The 20927-nt window shown below is 38.6% G+C and overlaps 1 protein-coding gene across 1 annotated transcript; it reads left to right on the plus strand.

Moving 5' to 3' along the window:
* Positions 1 to 9900: 9900 nt before the first annotated feature.
* On the plus strand, positions 9901 to 10692 carry EAF02_003946 (uncharacterized protein; the record flags this gene model as incomplete). The annotated part of the gene is made up of 1 exon (XM_038899994.1): positions 9901 to 10692. The coding sequence occupies one exon, from the start codon at positions 9901 to 9903 to the stop codon at positions 10690 to 10692; it is 792 nt and encodes a 263-aa protein (XP_038759701.1).
* Positions 10693 to 20927: the final 10235 nt, after the last annotated feature.

Genomic DNA, 20927 nt, shown 5'->3' on the forward strand with positions numbered 1-20927 from the left:
ACCTATATCGATTATAATACCAAAAAACATATTAGCACTATATCGCTCGCTGCTTATAGTGAATACTTCAACTATCAATTTATAAGCGCTTACAACATTATTGAAATCAATCACTACTAAAGAACTATCACAAGCACCTATTGAAATAAAGAATATCCTGGAGACCTTTCCAGAACTGCTTATATCAGTAAGATACTGATCAATGAGATAATCATTATTATCATTATTATCATTATCTCGATCATCTTTTTGTCCGATATCAGTAACGAATTGATTATATTGTTTTGTAAAACTCTTGTTGTCGAGATTGCTGTACTTAGTATAGTAATTCGTTTTAAGTTAGTCTTTCTCTTCTTGTATATGTTTGTAGTATTTACAGCCCTTCTTCTTATAACCAGGGAAATAACAATTGTTCTTGCCCTTATTAGCTGATGCAGAGAAGGATTGTTGATCGGTGTATTTATTATAAGGTTTTCGAAAGGAAGAGCCTGAAGATATATTATTGTAAAAACGTTGATCTGTAAGGAATGTCTTAGGTAAAAGATATGGTTTTGGAAATGCCTTTTGATAAGAGTTGATAATCTGTTTAATTTGATTAATAAGCTTTGTAACAATTGGATGAGGATTGTATATCACAGAGTAGCACTCTGGAATATTATTACATATAGACAAAATCTTAATGTAATACGATTGAGGATTGTGTATTATCTTGGGAATAGTATACTAGAGGAAGCATAAATCTGTGATTATTGTATTAAACATTTCCTGAGGCTCTATGAATAGGTTTTTCTCGATGTAATTCTTGAAAGTAATATTATTCCACTTGAGAAGTATATTCTGTTGATATTCAGATTCTTCGAAATTGTTGATTATTATATTATACAAACCTTGATATGAATCAAGAAAACTGTTAAGATTTGCTTGATAATAATTTCTAGCTGTGTTCACGAGTATAATCGAAAAGGCTGTTATAATTATTTCTACTAGTACAAATATTTTGCGATAATACTTCCCGAATATAGAGATCTTTAAATCAAAAGAATTATCGATACCCTTATATTTGTCATCATCCCTATAGATTTTCGAAAGATCAATAAAACAATAATTCTGATTATATTGATTATTGTTCTTGTGATTGGAATAATCAGAATGATCCTTATCCCTATCACCTCTATTATTACTTTTATCGTTATTACCGCTGCCTCTACCATTATTATTACCTCGACCGCTACCCCAATCATCATCATTATTTGAATCATTACTATCACTAGGTGATCCTGCAGGAACATCAACCAATAGAATTCTAGAGTCTGGTTTTGGTGTTGGTAAAAGTGTACATGGGATTCGTATATCCCCAGATTGGAATGGAACTGGTCCTTCATACATATCAAAAGGAATAATCGAACTACTTGTAACTTTACTGGGTTTTAGCAAAGTTAGATAACCAGCTGGAATACTATTCTGAGGTTCGACGAAAGGTTCGGCTTATGGTCTCAGACCGAGTCCGACAGGAAAGTGGGCCTATTTCATAGATACAAATAATTATACCTCATTAATCTGATATTCCAAAAACTAATCTACAATCTAATCGTGATACTCTTTGCAGAGAAATGCTTTCATTAAAGTATTATCGAGATTTGTATTTATATTAATATAAACTTTATAATATCGCAAGATTTTATAAAAGTTATATAATATTAACTTATCAATACTTCTGAGTAAGGCTTGTCAAATAAGTTCGAAATCAAATATGACTGTATTCTGAAGAGATGTATTAGTGATCCTTGTATTCGAGTACACAGCCATTCGAAAAAGAAAGTATCCATCGATTTAATACTCTGTCCCTATTTTGAATGTATATCCTTTATAGAACTATCTAGCTTTATTAAAATCTTTTAGAAAGGAATAGTTCTAAGATTCTTCTTTGAACTTTAAATCCTTAGTAATTTCCTGAGTTTTTCTTTTTTTAGCTACTACTTTATTAGGAATATAGAGATTGAAAAGAGCAAGAGAATAAAAAGGAACACTAGTTATATCTTTGTAAAGAGAAATCTTGAACTCCTGTTGCAAAGAATCAATATCATCAATTGTCGTATTGATAAATCCTCCTATACCAATAAATTAATCGGATAAAACAGGTTTCTTACTAGCATCAAGTTTCTTGCTAGCTTGCTTAAAGCTAGTGCTAACGCTTCCCCAGGATGTTATGGTGTTGATAATAGGAAATAAAAGAAGTAAAAGTAAGAAGATATTTCGAATAAATAAGTTAAGTAATTTGTGATATTATTAATTAGTATTAATTCAATAATGAGATCAGGAATACGGGAAATATGGTTTTTATTATTATTAGTAGGCCCCTAAATGTCTGTATTGTATTCTGTCTAAAGAGCTAGCTAATGAGGGGAAGTAGTAGGCCTTATATAGGCACTACTGAAAGAGCTAGTCTCCTTCGCATTCGCCTAAATACCTTTGATACAGTAGCCATTGTATTGAAGTCATTCTTTTGAAGTGAATTCCCTTGTTCACACATTTAAAGAGATTATAGCTATATCTCGATCCCTTAATCTTTCAAAACAAGCTGGCAGGTGTGCGGGTTAGGTTTTTAGGAGAATATCGGATAGGGCTTTTATATAAGATAGGTAGAATAGAGTATTACAGAATTTATAATAAAACGGATTATCAAATCAAAGCGAATTTGTTATAAAGTTAATATAAAGATTATACTTTTTAAATCAAGCTATTTTTAATATTACTAGATAATAAACTAGTTCGGTTATATATAGAATGATTTTCTTTTCAATATGATCGTTTATTCTAAATCCTATACGAATATAAAATATAACTCAATTTCCAGGTAAGATATTTCTATTGAATCCTACAATTTCGAAAACAATAGATAATTGATATACTAATGATTTCTAGAAAGATATTCAGCTTCAATCTATAAAGATAATTTCTTTACATCTATTATTAATTATAATATAAATCGGGAAAATACCTTCTCCTAAAAGCAAGATAACAAATAGAATTATTAAATCCGCATAATTGTTCAATTCATTTTTTAGAGGGAGGTTATAAATAGTGATAATAAATAAATAAAGAATATGTAGAATATAAGCCTAATTGCGCTTTAGATTAGACAAACTTCTTTTTCTATATTATTAGAATTTATTAAGGTATCGGATTGTAGGGAGCAATTGATTTGTTATTTATAGGAAATAGATAAAAACAGAAAGAAAGCTATCAGATTATTCCAACTAATTCGAACTTATACAAAACGGGTATCAAGGAATAAGCAATCTTGTATTAAGTGATTAGTAAAGTTATAGTAATAATACTTACTACAATCTCAGCACAAATTAGTTTTTCTAGGTATATATTCCTTCTTTCTAGAATTCAAGTCCATTGGGTTTCCAAAAATAGGTTTCGGATTATTAGATCATACGAATAGAGTAAGGGTTATCTTTCAAAAAGGATTATTGAAAATAATAAAGTAAATATAATAGATTTATTATTAATATTAATAAAATCAATTATCGAATTATTATAAATAATTGATATATAAATAGAATTTACAAGTCGGAGCAGGATTATATAATAATATATCTTATAATTTATAAAAAATTCCTTAAAATAAAAATAAAGTTAAAGTATTATCAAGCATCTTTCCTTTCAAAATAAATCTTTAGAATTTTGTAAAAAAGATATTAAAATCGAAATACTTTTATTTCAATAAATATAATTTGTTTTATATATTCTAAATACAATCAGAATCTCCAAAAATATTTTCGAGATATTCAAGGAATATAATATAATCAGCAAACTAAAGAGTTTTATAAGAAATCTTAGATAGTATAAGTTTATATACTTTTCCAATAAATCTTTCAATAATATAAATCAAACAAACTAAAGTAATTAAGAATCTATCATTATTCGTATTCAATTTTCTATATATTTATTAAACGAATTTTTACAAATTGAAGTGAATACTATTAAACTCTTTTGGATTTGGAATATATTCATTCAATCGAATAATTGAAACAAGAATAACAGGTTTGGGGATAAGATCAATAAACATCTCAAATGATATAGTTTTTGTTACGTAAGCGGACACAATAGGAGTTGTAAGCTTTACCACTACGCCACACACGCAATCTGTCCAAAAGGCACAGTATCAGGGATTGTTTCCTGATAGCTTACTACTATATATATATCCATATAACAGTTTTGGTATAAGCAAAAACAATAAATACAAATTCCATAAAGTAATCCAGCAAATAAGTATTTTAGATAACAACCTATTCCTATAGAACAACTTAAATACATTCCCAGATCAATATTTCGAATATCTCACATTCAAATAATCATTTGATCTTTTCTAACTTAACATAATATATGAATACCGACTGAAGATATTAATATCAGGCCTAGAAATCCTTAACTATAGAAATACCAAATTCGGAAATATCCCTAAACTGATTGGATGGGTACAAGGCAGATATTATAAGAATGATATATTAATAGATAAAAGCTACATAATATCACAAGACAAGTAAACAAAAATAGGGTTCTAATAACTTTACCCTAATTTGACAAAATTATATTGATTTAGATAATAGGTTCAAATTGAAAATTAAAATATAGCTCGAAAAACTATAATACAGGATTTTCTAAGTTAAAAATATACAGAATTTTCATAGTAAACTAGCCCAATCAAGCTCTAGCTCCCTTGCATACCAGTACAAACACTCGTTTCGGTCCTATCCGATAGGATCAACATGTCATGTGGTTCCACCCCGTGACAGTATTCCTGCTCAAAAGTATTGATTAACTTCTTAAACATAATATCGCTTTATTAATCCATATACTCCAATATCCAATGGCTGAAGTAGATGTGAGTAATAAGGTAATAAAATAAGAAGATCAATCTCCTTTTTAATACAGAAAGCAATTAAACTTTTTGTAATATGACTAGAATGATTATTTATAATCAATAATCGAGGCTGATTTCCTAATATTTTTCGAGATTCTGGTTCAAAAACCTTATATATTCATTCAAAGCCATGACTATTAGAAGTCCACTCACTATTGTTTATTAAGAAATACCAGTTTGGAAAAGTGTTAGTTGGAATCCATGCAATATTGGTATTCTGAGCCTTGAAAATGATTATAGAGGGCAAAAAGCCTCCATCTGTATTCACACATTCTAATACAATTATCCACTCTTGCCTTCCTACTGTAACCTTCCAATTCGATTTGAAAATAGAATCCACGATTATACATATTGATTCTATTTCTCCAACTGCATATCCTATCTCATCCATATTATATATATTCTTGAGTTTATAATATCGTTCTTCGATTTGTGCTTAAAATATTGAAAACTATATTGAAATTGTTTTAAATATAGTTTTTTTATGCCTTACAAATTCTAATTTACAAGAATAGATTCTTTTAAGTTTGGGATATCGATTTAAGAACCTATAAATCCATCGTTGATCTATATAATTTGACTAAAGAATGAAGGGGTAAATGATGACATGAAAATGACACGTTGATTTAGAATTTCTTGGACTATTTCTTTTAATAACCTAGGAGTTGTAGGGTATCCAGTAGCTGTTAATCGTAAGATCTATTGTACTAGAGTTTTCTCTTCCGTGTTGGAAAGTTTTTGAAAGGATTTGTGAGATTGAGAGTGTGATTGTCGTTTAGCTATTCGATTTATCAAGGTTGACTTCGGAATTTTAAAATGAATAGCAGCATTTCGAATTGAAGTAAATTCTTTATTTTTTAGACTTTCTATAGCCTTTTGAATATTATTTTCCGATTCACTATGATTTAATAACTTTCGATCCATTGTGTGTTGAATAAATGTGTAAAATAAAGAAATGAGGGAGTGATTTTGACCCATATCATGACATGACCCACTTCTAGTCAAGTTACGTTACAAGAATATAATAATGATGAGATGCGGATATATCTTAGGATCTTTCTTAGATGATAATATGTCCTGTTTTTTTCCGTAGAATTTTATGATTGGATTGTAGATCTAGATATTGTTGAGTTCTTTGTTTGAGTTAACATTGAGTTGATTGAATTGTTAGGGATTTTTGTTAATAGTATTCGCTTCGTTCGTCTCATGGTGAAAATCATTGGATCCAAGAGGAGTACAGCTTCCTCGAATCATGAGTCTTATAAATAGAGGAAAAGATAATAGTGCTTTTGGATACATTTTGAGTTGATCGATCAGTTGATCGATCAGTTGATCTGTTTGTTGGGATTCTTGTGTGAGACTTTCTATCTGTTATACTTTTGTGGTATATAGCTTAGAGTGTCCTTAATATATGTAGAATTTCGATTTTGGTTCCGGATACGAAATAAATATTGGGAATATTCCATCTTGACTACGATATTAGATGTAGAGCTTGGAATGCACGCAGTGATATATATCTACATAATGAATGAGAATGAGTAGGATAAAGATAACTAAGAGATTCAAGTGCTGGCAGCAATGGTACATGTGTACCAGGAACTTTCAATATTCGATGATGCGTGGCTTTTTCTAGGTCGACTAGATATTGTGAACACCGTCATTATATCCGTAAACTCGAGTCTTAAACTAGCTTGTCCTCTGAAAATAAATTCACAATCAGCAGTCTCTTATTGTGAAAGCAGTCCGGACGATTACAAGCTCAACGTTCGATCAAAAAATCTTGCTTGACCGTGCCACAAGTTTATGCGTGCGCACTATGTACCCAGAACTGAAATTCAAAAGTGCCAGAGTAAATGATGACATCGGAGCAAAGGTGAAATCAAAAGCTCTCTAGTATGCCTGGGTGAAGTATAATGAAGAGCATATCTAAGCACAAGGAAGCGTCCCCACGATATCGAAGTGTTAGAGATTGAGAAATCCGAGAACTGTGTGGTGGCTAGTGGCCAATTCCGAGAATGTCATCGAGAAGAGTGATCGGATTAATTATACTGACCGATGAGGAGGATAAAAATTCCAATCCGAGATTTCGGTAAAGCAAGCTTTATTTTGTGAGTACTGTGTTTGATTTGAATTGTTGTTTTAGTGTATGCGGATGGTAAATTAACATCTCATACTGTAGAAAGCCTCGATGGGCGTGCAAGAATGCGAAAGTAACAATTAATGCATTTCTCACACTCAGAACAGCAACATGTAAACTCACCGTCGAGAGTGAATGGTACCTCCTTCTTCTGAAGGGACAAGTGCAGTCAATATCTCATCATTCCTTTTACCTGAATTGCCCAAGTAGTCTTGAATCTTGGACAAGATCGTCTTCAGTCGTAGTTCAGGGAGAATTACGAATCTGGATTTGGCGAGCCAGAAGATTCCAATAGTGTTGATCTACCGTGCAATTTTCAGCATTGTTCTCAACGTTCTCATGATAACATCTTCAATGATGTTATTCAGATCATTCTGCTCTCAAAGAAATAGCATGTGACCGCGTCATTTGATACAAACCCCCTGATTTGGGGCGTAGGGGAAAGCAACATGGCTATAGATCACACCTACGGTTCCAGCCATATCCAAAAATTCACCAAGAAATATGCGAAATTCTCCGCGAGGGAATCGTAAATTGTCCTCATATCCTCGTAAGTTCCTCTTCAACTGAGCCATTGCTTGAGTGCCAGCGTCGTTCCCCGCAACATGTTCTCTAGGTTTCATGCTCGTACTCGGGATTAGAAAAGACATTACTGACTTCTCGAATGTAGGGAACACTATTTCTTACTAAGACCCGCTATATTCTCTTCCAAGTTACTTCCTGTAGGTTGGGACAACAACGGGACTTTTTCATTGTCATTGGAATCTATAGATCAGTATAGGCAATAGTATTTCCCGTAATCAATCTACAAATCAGTTTAGTGATAATTGTTGAATTTCTTTGAAATATTGTTATATAGAATACTAAAAGCTGTATCACTGAAGATATTCAATATATAAAAATATTTATAGAAATCACATATTAACCTTTAACTACTATATTGATATATAAACACGCGCCATAGTTTTACTGTAGCATACTATTGCCTATACTGCTACAGGTAGAATCGTTAAAAAATTAGGAATGCAGATCTATAGTGTAGAAAAAACGAAGGAAGGCGCATGCAACCATCGTCTATACGTGAGAGGGTGTTTTCAACCCCATTTTCCTGTTTCAGCAGTAACCAAAATCAACAAAATGGACTTAGAAAATCTATATAAAAGATGATTCAAGATATGAACGACTGTTGCAACGTAAACAGGTGAGGTTTATCATGAGCCTAGTAGTAACTTTCTGCCAGGTATGCGACTCTAATAATAGAAAATGGCGCACATCTTGCAAACAAGCGGTGCAGGCCATTCAAAATTGACGATAATTATCCGAAGATCGTTGGCGGCCGGTACCGAGGCCGGTAACGAATAATTGGCCAATCACCCTAAGAATGAATTTTGAGGTCAGATTTGAGTAATTTGTGAGGTATGTGAAAGTTTTGACTCTGATTATCACTATATGAAAATAACTTTACTTGAGATGTATCAAATATTTTAACTCTCAGGTTAAAGTTCTATTTATTTTTGAATAACAAAATAATTGATTGAAAGAAACCCATGTTTCCACCATTTTACTGCTATTTTTAAAGAGGCCTGGCTAATCATTCCTTGCCGGCCGCGGGAGAGTACCGGATGGAATGGGAAGAAGAAGTTTTCGAGACCAATCCTTTCTCTTTCACGTGTGGTCGCATTAGTTAAGGATGAACTCGAATGGTAATAACAAATGAGTTGATACTTACTTCTCTGTGAAGAAAGTCAATGGACAATAACAAATTTGAGTGAGAGGATGAATGAATGAGATACACATCATTAAAATCTTGGTTCAAACGCATGAATAATTACTCTTAAATACACCAAACCCGAGTCTCCGGGATTTATTCTTGTTTGAATTTGGGAAGTCAAGATAAATCGTTTCTTTTCCTTTCAGTGTGAAGTATGAAGCCAAGAACTATCGGAACTACCCAGGGGAGGTTGAAAAGTTGTCCAGCAATGACCCAACTCGCAATTACGTTTTGAAAACAGATGACCGACCATCAACCTTTCAAAACCTTACCACACTTATTAATTATAATAACATGATAACAAAGCGAATCACGATTTTAATTAACCACTCAATCTTTCGGGATATATCCAACGACCAGGAGATCGCAACAACATCACGGAGGCCGACAGGTAGGCCAACCAACTGAGTGGTGCGTAATTTTCTGGATCTTTCCGGCCACGATAATGTGCTTCACTGGAAGATTCTTTCTAGCTGAAACTATCATCATGAATGAGTATCAAAGCTATCAAAAGTGTGGAAATCTAGACCAAATAGTAGACCATCTAGCCGATTCCCAGTTTTCATTCAACAATGAGCGATGGACCGACTTACTATCTGGTCTTAAACAAGCACGCATCAAACCCCGGTCTAATGCTTAGGTCATTATCAATTCAGATTGGAAATCTATTTGGGGATTCGAATGGTCGTTGACCAGGGTAGCCGTGTTTTCTTTTGTTGGAAATCGTGCACATGTCCATCAACACCACTCAGGCCGGTGAAAGGTGTCGAAATTCAATTAACAATGGAGCTTCTTGACGTAATGGCTGTGTTACTACGTACATTATGGTGGAGCTAAGTGATCGTGAAAGGTATATAAAAGCAGGATTCCATCCATCAATAACCACATCATCACAACAATCAACTCACAATCACAACAACTATTCGCTAGTTTAGACGTCTCAAGTTACAACCTTACAAACCACACGTAGTCATATATATAACAAGAGTCATCTCTTCTCATACACAATTTATTACGGACTAAACGAATCTACAAAGTAACCATTCAGATTCAACCAAAATGTCAAGTTCAAAAGGAGAAACACCCGAGGCAAGAATTGCTAGGCTTGTAAAGTACGACAATGTTATAGCCTACAATACATATTGCAAGAAGGTAAAGGACAATGAGAAACGGCCAGAGGTTGTGAGATATTGGAAGGCCGTTAAAACTTATAAAGCCAGTGAAGCCAAAGAAGAGGTGGTGGACTTCGTAAAAGCCCGAGGTCGAAAGGCTTCAAAGGAAGTTCTTGACAAGATGAGGGAGGGAAAATATGTCAAGGAATTTGAGGAAGCAGGAAAAACAATGAATAAGCTCGCCGACGAGGAACACGTGAAAACCCACCGCGAGGCTAAGGAAACTAAGAAGAGAATGGAAGAAAAGAACCTCGAAGTGGTGCAATATATCATGGCTAGACAAAGCTTGGAGAGCAATAAAGAAACGAATGAGGCCAAAAAAAGTCTCCTTCAACCTTCAGGTAGCTCAACAGGGAGCACGCGAAATTCATCCAATGGTAGCGATGGAAATGGTAGGCAGACAAGGAAGGCTGAGGAGGAACTTAAGTTCCCCAAAAAAGCATGGGGCAAGGGACCCCCAAAACCAGAGGATTTCTTCGACAACCTTTTACCCGCGGCAGATAAAGGTCCTAGAAAGACACGAAGAGAAGGATCGAGAGACAGATCGGCTCCCCAGACAGATTCTAAGTCTTCAGCATCTGCACCCAAAGAGATTGAGCCCAAAAGAAATAGTGGCAAGAATCGCAGAGCAAGTCCCCATACCGACATGGAACGAAATATGGGTAAAAAAGGGCAATAAAGACGTAAACGCAGGAAAAAGCAAGGCGTAGGCTGCTCAGTGGAAGTTACCATAGTTGGGAGACAGGGGAAAGACTGCGGGCTGGGCACTAGGAGTTTCAGTGTTTTGCATTTTTTCCTATGCTTCATTTTAGAATCCAACTCAAGGTATTCCAAAAACATTGTGCAATGTGATTTACAACCTTTGAAGCCTGGCATACATGATCAGTGCATCTATTGTAAAATATCTGCTTTTCCAATTTGTGATCATTTTATTCTCGTGATAACTCATAATGGTGAAAATTAAGGGCAGCAAACACACTCACCTCATACACCACAACCGTAACAAATGACACCTATCACTTACATAAGTTTGAGGTACTTTCAAACTCTTCTTCTCCAACACAATAAGACAAACATTCTGACTGGAAACGTAGCATGAGATAGGATTGAATTAGCAAATGCTGATCGGAAGCTGCAGGCAGAATTAGCGCAATCAAATAAAGTAATCATGCTTGCTTTTCTTTTCTTCCCTCAGTTCAGGATCATATATGAAAATCCCGTAAATGAGATGTAACGAATCGCCACATCAATGATTCGATATGGATACCTGATGTATTTTCTGATGAGCCATCGTTATAGATACCCTCCAATTCGACTAATCGAACATGTGCTTGATAATTTTCTAGTCCTGCTACTCCGCGTGTCACACTTTACAACCTTTGTATCAATGCGATAGACATTATCAAAATGTTGCTCAAGAATAACTGGCATGTGTCCTGATAAGAGGAAAAGGAAATGCGAGAGTAGCAAAGACGACGCGAACCAAGCTAAAAAACCGTCCGAGGATTGAGAGACTGTCTCAACTGCGACATTAGCTATGACATCGATGTAGTTCTGTGCTCACCTAGCCAGCCCTATGTAGAACGAACGCAAATTCTTAGTCCGCTTGGAATTATTTATATCCACCGGTTTTTGTTACAACCATAAAACACTCTGCTATCGAAATTGACCTAAAATCCGTCTTCTTCTTCTAACTGTGAGGCAAGGCCATATTATCATAGAAATATCAAAAACTAACACTCAGCAAAAATATCCTTTTGCACATTGATAGATAAGGGATTGTTTGAAATTTCACATCCTTTGAGACTTTCCCATATTCATATCTTCGAAGTCATTTGAAAAGGATTTAGTCAAGTTAAAACACTCCGATATACGACACGACTTTTGTTGCAAGCCGTCAAGTATGGAATTCTTCGAATTCCCCATGTTTTACATTAAGATCTCCATCTTCTCCAAAACTTCTCCATAAGAAAGTCCGCGAATTGGAAAGCCATCATATGCTTTATGATTGTAGGAATATCCTATCTCTTCCAGTCCCGAGTCGAGAGCTTTAGAGCTACAACGACGGACTACTTGTGACATCGAGATATTAGTTGGAATGGTTTTTGTGAGATATTTGTGGGGACCCCAGTATACTTCCTGTGAAAAACAGTTACCGTATCTCCAAATGGGGTTCAGAATCAAGAGATCAACGTCTCAACTAGCCCCAACGTATTTCCGGTGAGACAAAACCCACTTGGGCAGATCAACCGTTCTTCGAACAGGTTGTTGAGGGAATTCCTAAACTCAATAGCACGACGAAAAGTTGTTAGAATGAAAGTATAATAACGAAAGGATTTTCAGATTTTCAGATTTGATTTGACGTGTCCGATATTTTACATAGCTCCAACATTCATAGACACTGACCTACAAAGCCTTTCACTCTTCAAGTACCGAAGGAAATGTGGAGATAAGAAATAGGAGGATCTTGATCGTAAAGCTAAGAAACTCATGGAATCGAACTATGCTAAACCGCGTGAGAAATGGTTACTACACCATGTAGACTTTGTGATGATTATCTGATGGGCAATCGATATATTTTCCTCTTCGATCTCGCAAAGTGTGTAGCAATGAGAAAAATTGTATGAATATAGATCAGCCTTACCTTGTCAGTGTTTAAGTTTTACTTCAGCCACCAAATCATGCAATGTCAATGTATATCAAATGCTACAATTGCTTAGTACACTGTCGATACTTCCTTAGTCTTGGATTCTTAGAACCATGAAAGATAGTGGACGATCCTCTGGTCCCAAGTGTTGCTATCTGTAGCCAGTATTGTCACAGATGCGAGCAATAAAACACAATGGTTGCACAAGATATTAAATCTATAGCCAATATCACCTTTTCAAAGTAGAATTTGGGAACCATAATTATTAGCTAGGCCAGTCTATTCGTAGGAGAAAAAACAGGCCGAATTTGACAATTCAAATTTTCATCGAAATCCTCCAACTATTTAGAATAAAAGATAATTTATAAATGATTTATATAAATTCAAAAAGACAAAAAGAAATTTTAGCTTCTTATTGCTTAGATAATATTTTGAAATTTAATTTTATATAATATTGAAGGAGAGTAATTGAATGATGTTGTATTGTAGAAGTGGTCGAATCCCGCCTGTTTTTTCTCCTGCGAATAGCCAGTGATAGCACATCACGTGATACGCCAAGCAGTTCTCCACTCTTGGACGAAAGCAATGGCACACGATTGGCGGGTTCGTATCTTGGTGATCTTGCTTGTTAGGAGATCAATAGGGAAATTGGTTTCTGAGCTGAATAGAGTGAGGTCGCCATGCCCTTCTCAATTTCATTCAGAGCTTGGCATTTCTTGATACAAACTCGAGACGCTTATTCCCGTCGAGGTGATGCATGCTTGTAAAGTGACCTCGGATACGGTATACGGTATACGGAATGCGACATACGGTATGCGAAGCTTTTGTTTTCAATGCCAAGGATTCCAATTGGAGGTAAGATGAGCTGGACGAGCCACTGGGCGCGAGGGGGTAGTTTGATAGGAAGCTGCTTTATAACGCATAAAGATACTGGCGAGAGACTGGCTGCTATCGATGGTGTGGGAATCTTGCAATGTTTTTTAAACAGCGTTTTTCGTTCGAGGTTTAAAAAGATATGTTAATGGACTTAAAGCCTTCTTGAAACGAACCTGGTTGGCCTTTGGTAATAACGTCTTAAAATAACGTCTTGAGATAGCGATCTTCCGTAGAAGCGGCACGACGCTGTCAATATGACCATATAGGGATGGGCGAATTATATAATTTGGGGGTCGATTATATAATTTCATATTATCATGCTTTTTGAGGCATATAAAATATTATGTTAAGTTTATGCACATGTTTTTTGGGCCAATAAAACTATTAGGATAAATGAAAGTGAGTTATTTTTAGAAAAAGTTTTGATAGATTCTAATCTTCAATTTAGTATATGTCACGGCGCCAACTACATGATCTGTAGTTGCCTTCGTGCCTCAGGCACAGCATACTAGCGCGCCCTACTTCCTATAAGTAGGGCTTCACTCTTCCATAGCTCTTCTACCCTTATGGTACAATATAAGTCTTTACCCGTACCTTGACAGTTTGTACCATCTTCAAATAAGCTATCACAGCTTTATTTCTTATTTTATTTCCAAAGCCCCACCGACGTCTTGTCCCGATCGCGCCGATCGCACCCACCGTTGATCCATTGTACACCCTGCCGCCGATGTTTTGAGCCTCAAAAAGTGCCGAAGATGGGTGAACAAGCACCTGCACCAGAAGCGCCTGCATCTGGCTTACCTCCGCAGTTCCTTTTCTTGAACCACGTTCTCAACTCCGCCGAAGCCGATATCTCTCCCTTTACAGACCTATTCAATGATCCAAACGCTGCACACTTCGCTGCCGCTCAAGCCGTGTTTGAATCGATCGAATCGATCGCAGGCTCATTACAAGCCCAAGCTGCCGCTGCTCAGGCCCAAGCCACCGATGCTCAATCAAAGATTGTCGAATTGAAAGACACAATTGAGACATTGAAGATTGCTGTTCGCAATAATTCGCAAGCTTCACCTCGTCGCAAGTATCTCGCCGCCCCCGAAAAGTTCAGTGGTGATGAGCAAGATATCGCAAAGCGCCAAGATCAGTACACGACTTTTCGTAGCGCAGTCAATCGCTGCTTGACCGCGGATTACGAAAATGAATCAGAGTTTCAGAAAATCACATTTCTTGCTAGCCTACTTTCTGGCCCTGCTTATACGAACAATCAGATACACTTTGATACAATCACAGACAACGCGCATGATTCCGACCTTTGGCCCTCTGGATGGCGCACTGTAGCAGGCATCTGGCGTGAATTAAACAAGCAATACCAGACTCTAGATCTCTCACGCAAAGCTTCCATGGATTACGATAAATGTAAAATGAAGAAGACCCCATTTGGTAACTTTATTACCGAATTCAAGCAGCTCGCTATCAAATGCAAGAAGACTGCCGAACAACAAGTCGCTGATCTTAAACTCAAAGTCTCACAAGAACTAATCGATGCTTCAGTTAACCGCCCCAATAAACCTTCTGCCGCCGACATCGACGCGTGGGTAGTCTGGTGGCAAGGCATCTACGATGACTTAGAGGAGAAGATTCATCTTGACAATCAACGCAAGAACCAAGGCACCAACTTCAGCGATCAGAAAAAACCCAATGAAAAGAAGCCTGCTATCGCTGCTGTAATACCTACGCCTGATCCCTCTGGAGATCCTATGCAACTGGATGCTGCTCGCCAAGGCCAGCGACCCTTATTACGTTACAATAGAGAACAATGTCTAGATCTTGGCCTCTGTCTTTATTGCAAAAAGCCCGGTCATATCAAATTCAACTGCGAAGAAAAGCGACGCAACGATGCAAAATATAATACCAACTCAGGAACCATACAATACCCCGATCGTCCCCCTGCTACGAACCAACACGCTCCGAATGTCCACCGTTTTCCCGTTACCGATCACCATCACAACCCCGGACCCTATCGCAACGCTTATAGCCCTACTTACCAGAATACATTCCCGCCTGCTAATCGTTTCCCGACTGCCGCGGCACCATTTCGATACGCCTCTCCAGTCCCCACTGGCAGCAGAGATCTGGGCGGATTCGTTGAAGGCTCCGTACATTCGGATGATAGCGGAAATTCAATTCCCAGCCAAGCATGTTAAAAGACTAACCTCGATTCATAGTCGCGAATCGAGGTTCGTTGTGGAAAGTTTGCCTTTGTGGATTAAGAGATCGGTTATGTCTAGGGATCCTTTGTATCTTAGAACAATGAATAGCAAATCTCTTAAAATCTCAACGGAAATTTTCCTTGCGCCTAACGTGATCATCCCACTCATTGGCTTAGTAGATAGTGGAGCCGCGGGATATGGGTTTATAGATAGAACCCTCATATCCAAGCTTGGTATCCCTACACGTCCCCTCCCTACTACCCGCAACCTGTTACTTGCAGACGGAAGGACTTCTGATATCCTATCTCAGTATGCACTGTTAGATCTACGGATTAACAATCATAAAGAAATTGGCTTATTCTATATTACCAATCTTTCCGACGCGGACCCTATGATCCTCGGTCTTCCATGGCTTCAGCGCCATAACCCTACCATTAATTGGGCAACAATGACTCTTAAGTTCACGTCCACGTACTGCTCCAGATATTGCTGCCCAGTTAACTCTGCTGCAACTGTCGTCCCCGATCGTAACGATGTGCCGACCCCAGCAGACACAGCGCTCAATCCAATACCACGTACACCCGTTAGGAAGTCTATTTTGAAGTCTACTTCGAAGAAATCTACCTCAACCCCATATCGTGCCTTTGCCGAAGAAGTCATCGACGAAAGTCTCCAGACTCCCTCCTTCTCACCCCAAGACCAGTCGATACTTTTGGAATACGATCCTCCGACTCCAGCTGTGGAGAAGAATACTGATAGAAACCTCTACAACATAGATCCTGCTGATCCAATGCCACCCGACTCAAACCGCCGCTACACTCACCGAATCAACGGAAAAACAGAGACCCGCGCCAAGATGATACCAAACCGGCCGATCCTGAAACCGGCCCCAGCGCGGATCATCGCAGGCTCTAGGATACACAAAAGACCGCCACGAAACCAAAACGTTTTACCCCCATTGAACCCCCTATCGCTACAGAAGCCCTCTGAGGAACCGACTGACGCCTTACGAAATATCCGACAGAAAATGAACGATATAAAGTTCCTCACAGCTAATAGCTTTGTTCAATTCTGTAAAGATCAGGAAGCTTATATCACAAAAGTAACCTGGGATGAATTAGATAGAGCTTGCGAGTTACACCGTATAATAACAAACGATCCTATTCAACTACGTCGCAGTATCATGGAAAGCGATATCAAGAAGTTCATGGAAAAGACCGACCGACCCGTACCATCTACAACAGAGATTCAGAGCAAGCTACCACCCTGGCTTCGCGATCTGTTCGCTGGGTTCTTACCCTCCCTCGCCAACGAGCTCCCGCCACGACGCTCTTGGGATCACAAGATCGAGATCATGCCAGGCAAAGAGCCCCCGTACAACAAAGGTCGCCCAATGTCCCCAGCCGAGCTCCAAGTCGTTCGCAAATGGCTCGATGATAACCTAAATAAAGGATTCATCCGCGAATCCCGCTCCCGATCGGCCGCCCCACTCCTCCTAGCTGCAAAGCCCGGGGGGGGCGTTCGAATTTGCCAGGACTACCGTGGACTGAACAATGTTACTATTAAGAACCGTTATCCGCTGCCACTGATCAAAGAAACCCTCGATGCCTTATGCTATGCTAAAGTTTATACCAAATTGGATATCATCGCCGCGTTCAATAAACTACGGATCGCGGAAGGTCACGAATGGAAGACCGCTTTTACAACTCGTTTCGGCTTATTCGAATCCCTGGTGATGCCTTTCGGCCTTTGCAATGCTCCTGCCTCGTTTCAGAACTATATCAATCATGTTCTTTTTGATCTCCTGGATAAGAATTGTACAGCGTACCTAGACGATATCTTGATCTACTCTGAGAATGTTACAGATCATCGAAAGCAAGTTCGCGAAGTCGTGCAGAGACTCATTGACGCTGGATTACAAATTGACATTGACAAATGCGAGTTCGAAACGAGGAGAACGAAGTACCTCGGCCTGATCATTACTCCTGGTGGTATCGAGATGGACCCCGACAAGGTTAAGACTATCCTCGAATGGAAGTCGTTAACTAAGCTAAAAGACCTCCAACGCTTTCTAGGGTTCGCCAACTTCTACCGACGCTTCATTCGCAACTTTTCTAAAATCACGGAACCTTTAAACCGCCTGCTGAAAAAAGAGAATATATGGAATTGGACTGCTGATCAAGAGAATGCCTTTGAAAACCTGAAGCATGCCTTTGCCTCCGCTCCAGTCCTTGCAATGTTTGATCACCACCGCCGCACAGTTGTCGAGACAGATGCTTCCGACTGGGCTGCGGGCGGAGTACTCTCTCAGTATGACGATGAGGGCCGACTACGCCCGGTTGCATACTTCTCCTCAAAACACAGCGCTGCCGAATGCAACTACGAGATCTATGATAAGGAACTACTAGCTATCATCAAGTCCTTAGAAGAATGGAGACCCGAACTATATGGAACTCAAGAGCCGTTCGAGATCATTACTGATCATAAGAATCTAGAGTACTTCACATCGACAAAGATGTTGAATCAAAGACAAGCTAGATGGGCTGAATTCCTGGCTGGTTTCAACTTTCGTATCATATACAGACCGGGTCTTAAAGCAGTTCGCCCCGATGCACTGAGTAGGAAAGCAGAAGATCGCCCTGTACACGCCGACCCTAATGACGACCGAATCAAGAATCGCTTACAAACAGTCCTCCCGAAAAGAGTATTCGACACCGCTGCATTCAAGAACCTCATCCGACAAACAAATAACGACATCGACCTCACCGCGGCGCCTATGGGTATGATCATCCCCGATACTGAGAAGCCGATCGACGATCTTATCGATAAAGCATACGAATCATCCGAATTGGTCACTACCATGCGTAAAACACTTCAGAACCCAACTGCTCGCCATTGGCCGCTATCGATCCGAAAAGACCTCCGAATCGCTCTTCAAGACTGTAGATTAATCAATAATAAAATTTTCTATCGCGACCGCCTCTTTGTTCCCCCCTCCGCTGAGCTTCGCACCCAGATCATATACCGACGCACTCCACTGGTCCGGCAGGACATCCCGGTCGAGTTAAAACTATTGATCTCGTCTCCCGCACATACTGGTGGCCCAATATGTCGAGGGAAATCGAAACTTACGTACAAGCCTGTCAACTCTGCTTCCGAACCAAAGCCTCCCGTCTTGCCGCACCCGGATTCCTAGAACCCCTGCCAGTACCATTCCGCCCCTGGTCCGATATCTCCATTGACTACATTACACCGCTACCAATCAGCGAACGCTATGGCAAAAAGCATCAACATATCGTCACAGTTGTCTGCCGCCTAACGAAAATGCGTCATTTCATCCCGGTTATAGGACTGTCCGCAGAGGAGCTCGCCGATCGGTTCGTCGAAAAAGTCTACTGCCTACACGGTGCACCTGACAATATAGTATCCGATAGAGGTTCACAATTTATATCAGAATTCTGGAAGCACTTATCCGAGCGTCTATCGATCACTTTGAAACGATCCTCCTCGTTCCACCCCGAGTCCGACGGACAAACAGAGAGGATCAATGCCATGGTAGAACAATATCTTCGGGCTTTTATGAACTTCCACCAAGATGACTGGTACGATTGGCTCCCACTCGCGGAGTTTGCGCTTAATAATACCACCTCAGAGACTACCGGCGTATCCCCATTCTTCGCTAACTACGGTTTTCACCCACGCCTCGGCGTTGAGCCCTCTTCACCTGTTCCCCCAAACCTATCATATCAACGCAAACGCGAGTTCCTAAAGGCCAACGAGATTGCGGACCGATTTGATATCATCCTAACAAAATTGAAAGCCCTAGCCGCTCAATCCATTCAGAGATATGAAGATTACGCTAACAAGACTCGCACCGACGCCCCTCTATACAAAGAAGGTAACAAAGTATGGGTTAGTACTAAGAATATGAAAACCAATCGCCCGATGAAGAAAGGTGATGACAAATGGGATGGCCCCTATAAGATTCTAAAAGTTTATAAACGAGCCTGTCTACTCCAGCTCCCCACTAGTTTTAAGATCTTTCCAGTATTCCACAACTCATTACTCCGACCACTCCACCGCTCACCTGGACTAGCCGGTCAAGAAGCGATCAACGAAGCCGAATCCCGTCGAAACCAAGGCCGTATCCTAGAAAGAGATGACGAAACGAACGAGGAAACCGAGCGGTGGGAATTCGATAAACTACTTGACTGCCATAACGAGGACGGATTTCACTACCAAGTCAAATGGAAACATCACCCAGCATCTTGGCAACCCGCCGAAGACCTTCGCGGCCAAGAAGACACGATCATCGCTTTCCATTTAGCAAATCCAGATAAGCCAGAACCGCCCGCTTGGGTAGGCTTCAAAAGATCTACTACTCCTGATCCCCCGCTAGTACTTACACCAAGCGCACCCCCGAATCGAGGCCGAGGCAGACCTAAAAAGCTCCGGCAATTGATTACTACTCCCAAGAAAGTTCATTTTAATCCAATAGTAGAAATTAGAGTATTTTAGTGTTATTTTGTTTTCTAAAAGGTCAATTGGTATTGCGATCGTGGACCGATCGCCTTGAGCGGGGGGTACTGTCACGGCGCCAACTACATGATCTGTAGTTGCCTTCGTGCCTCAGGCACAGCATACTAGCGCGCCCTACTTCCTATAAGTAGGGCTTCACTCTTCCATAGCTCTTCTACCCTTATGGTACAATATAAGTCTTTACCCGTACCTTGACAGTATATAATTAGATCTAAAAATTAGATATTAATTATATGATTTCTATATTAATCTTTTATAATCCAATCAAATTTGAAAGCTTTCTTTTAAATACTTATATAATTAAAAAGTATACAACTCTTGTTTTAATAAGATTAAGCCTTTATAAAAAAGTATATAACTCTTGTCTTAATAGAACTAAGCTTTTCTGAGAAAGCTTTCTAATACTTTAAAGGGATATAAATTAATAAAATTTGTACTAAAAGCAATAATCATTAGCCTATTAAAATAAAATAAAGACTTCAAAATCTCTACTTTCTATACTAAAAATAATACAATTTGACTAATATTATATATTATATTTAATTGATGAATATACGATATTATATATCGTTAAATCGCTCAACCCTATGACCATGTCACTGTGCGGGGAAGCGTTAAATACAGAAAAGGATAGTCGGATGCAGA

Source organism: Botrytis sinoallii, assembly GCF_014898435.1.
Source record: "Botrytis sinoallii strain Bc 23 chromosome Unknown BSIN_006, whole genome shotgun sequence".
In the NCBI taxonomy this organism is placed as follows: domain Eukaryota; kingdom Fungi; phylum Ascomycota; class Leotiomycetes; order Helotiales; family Sclerotiniaceae; genus Botrytis; species Botrytis sinoallii.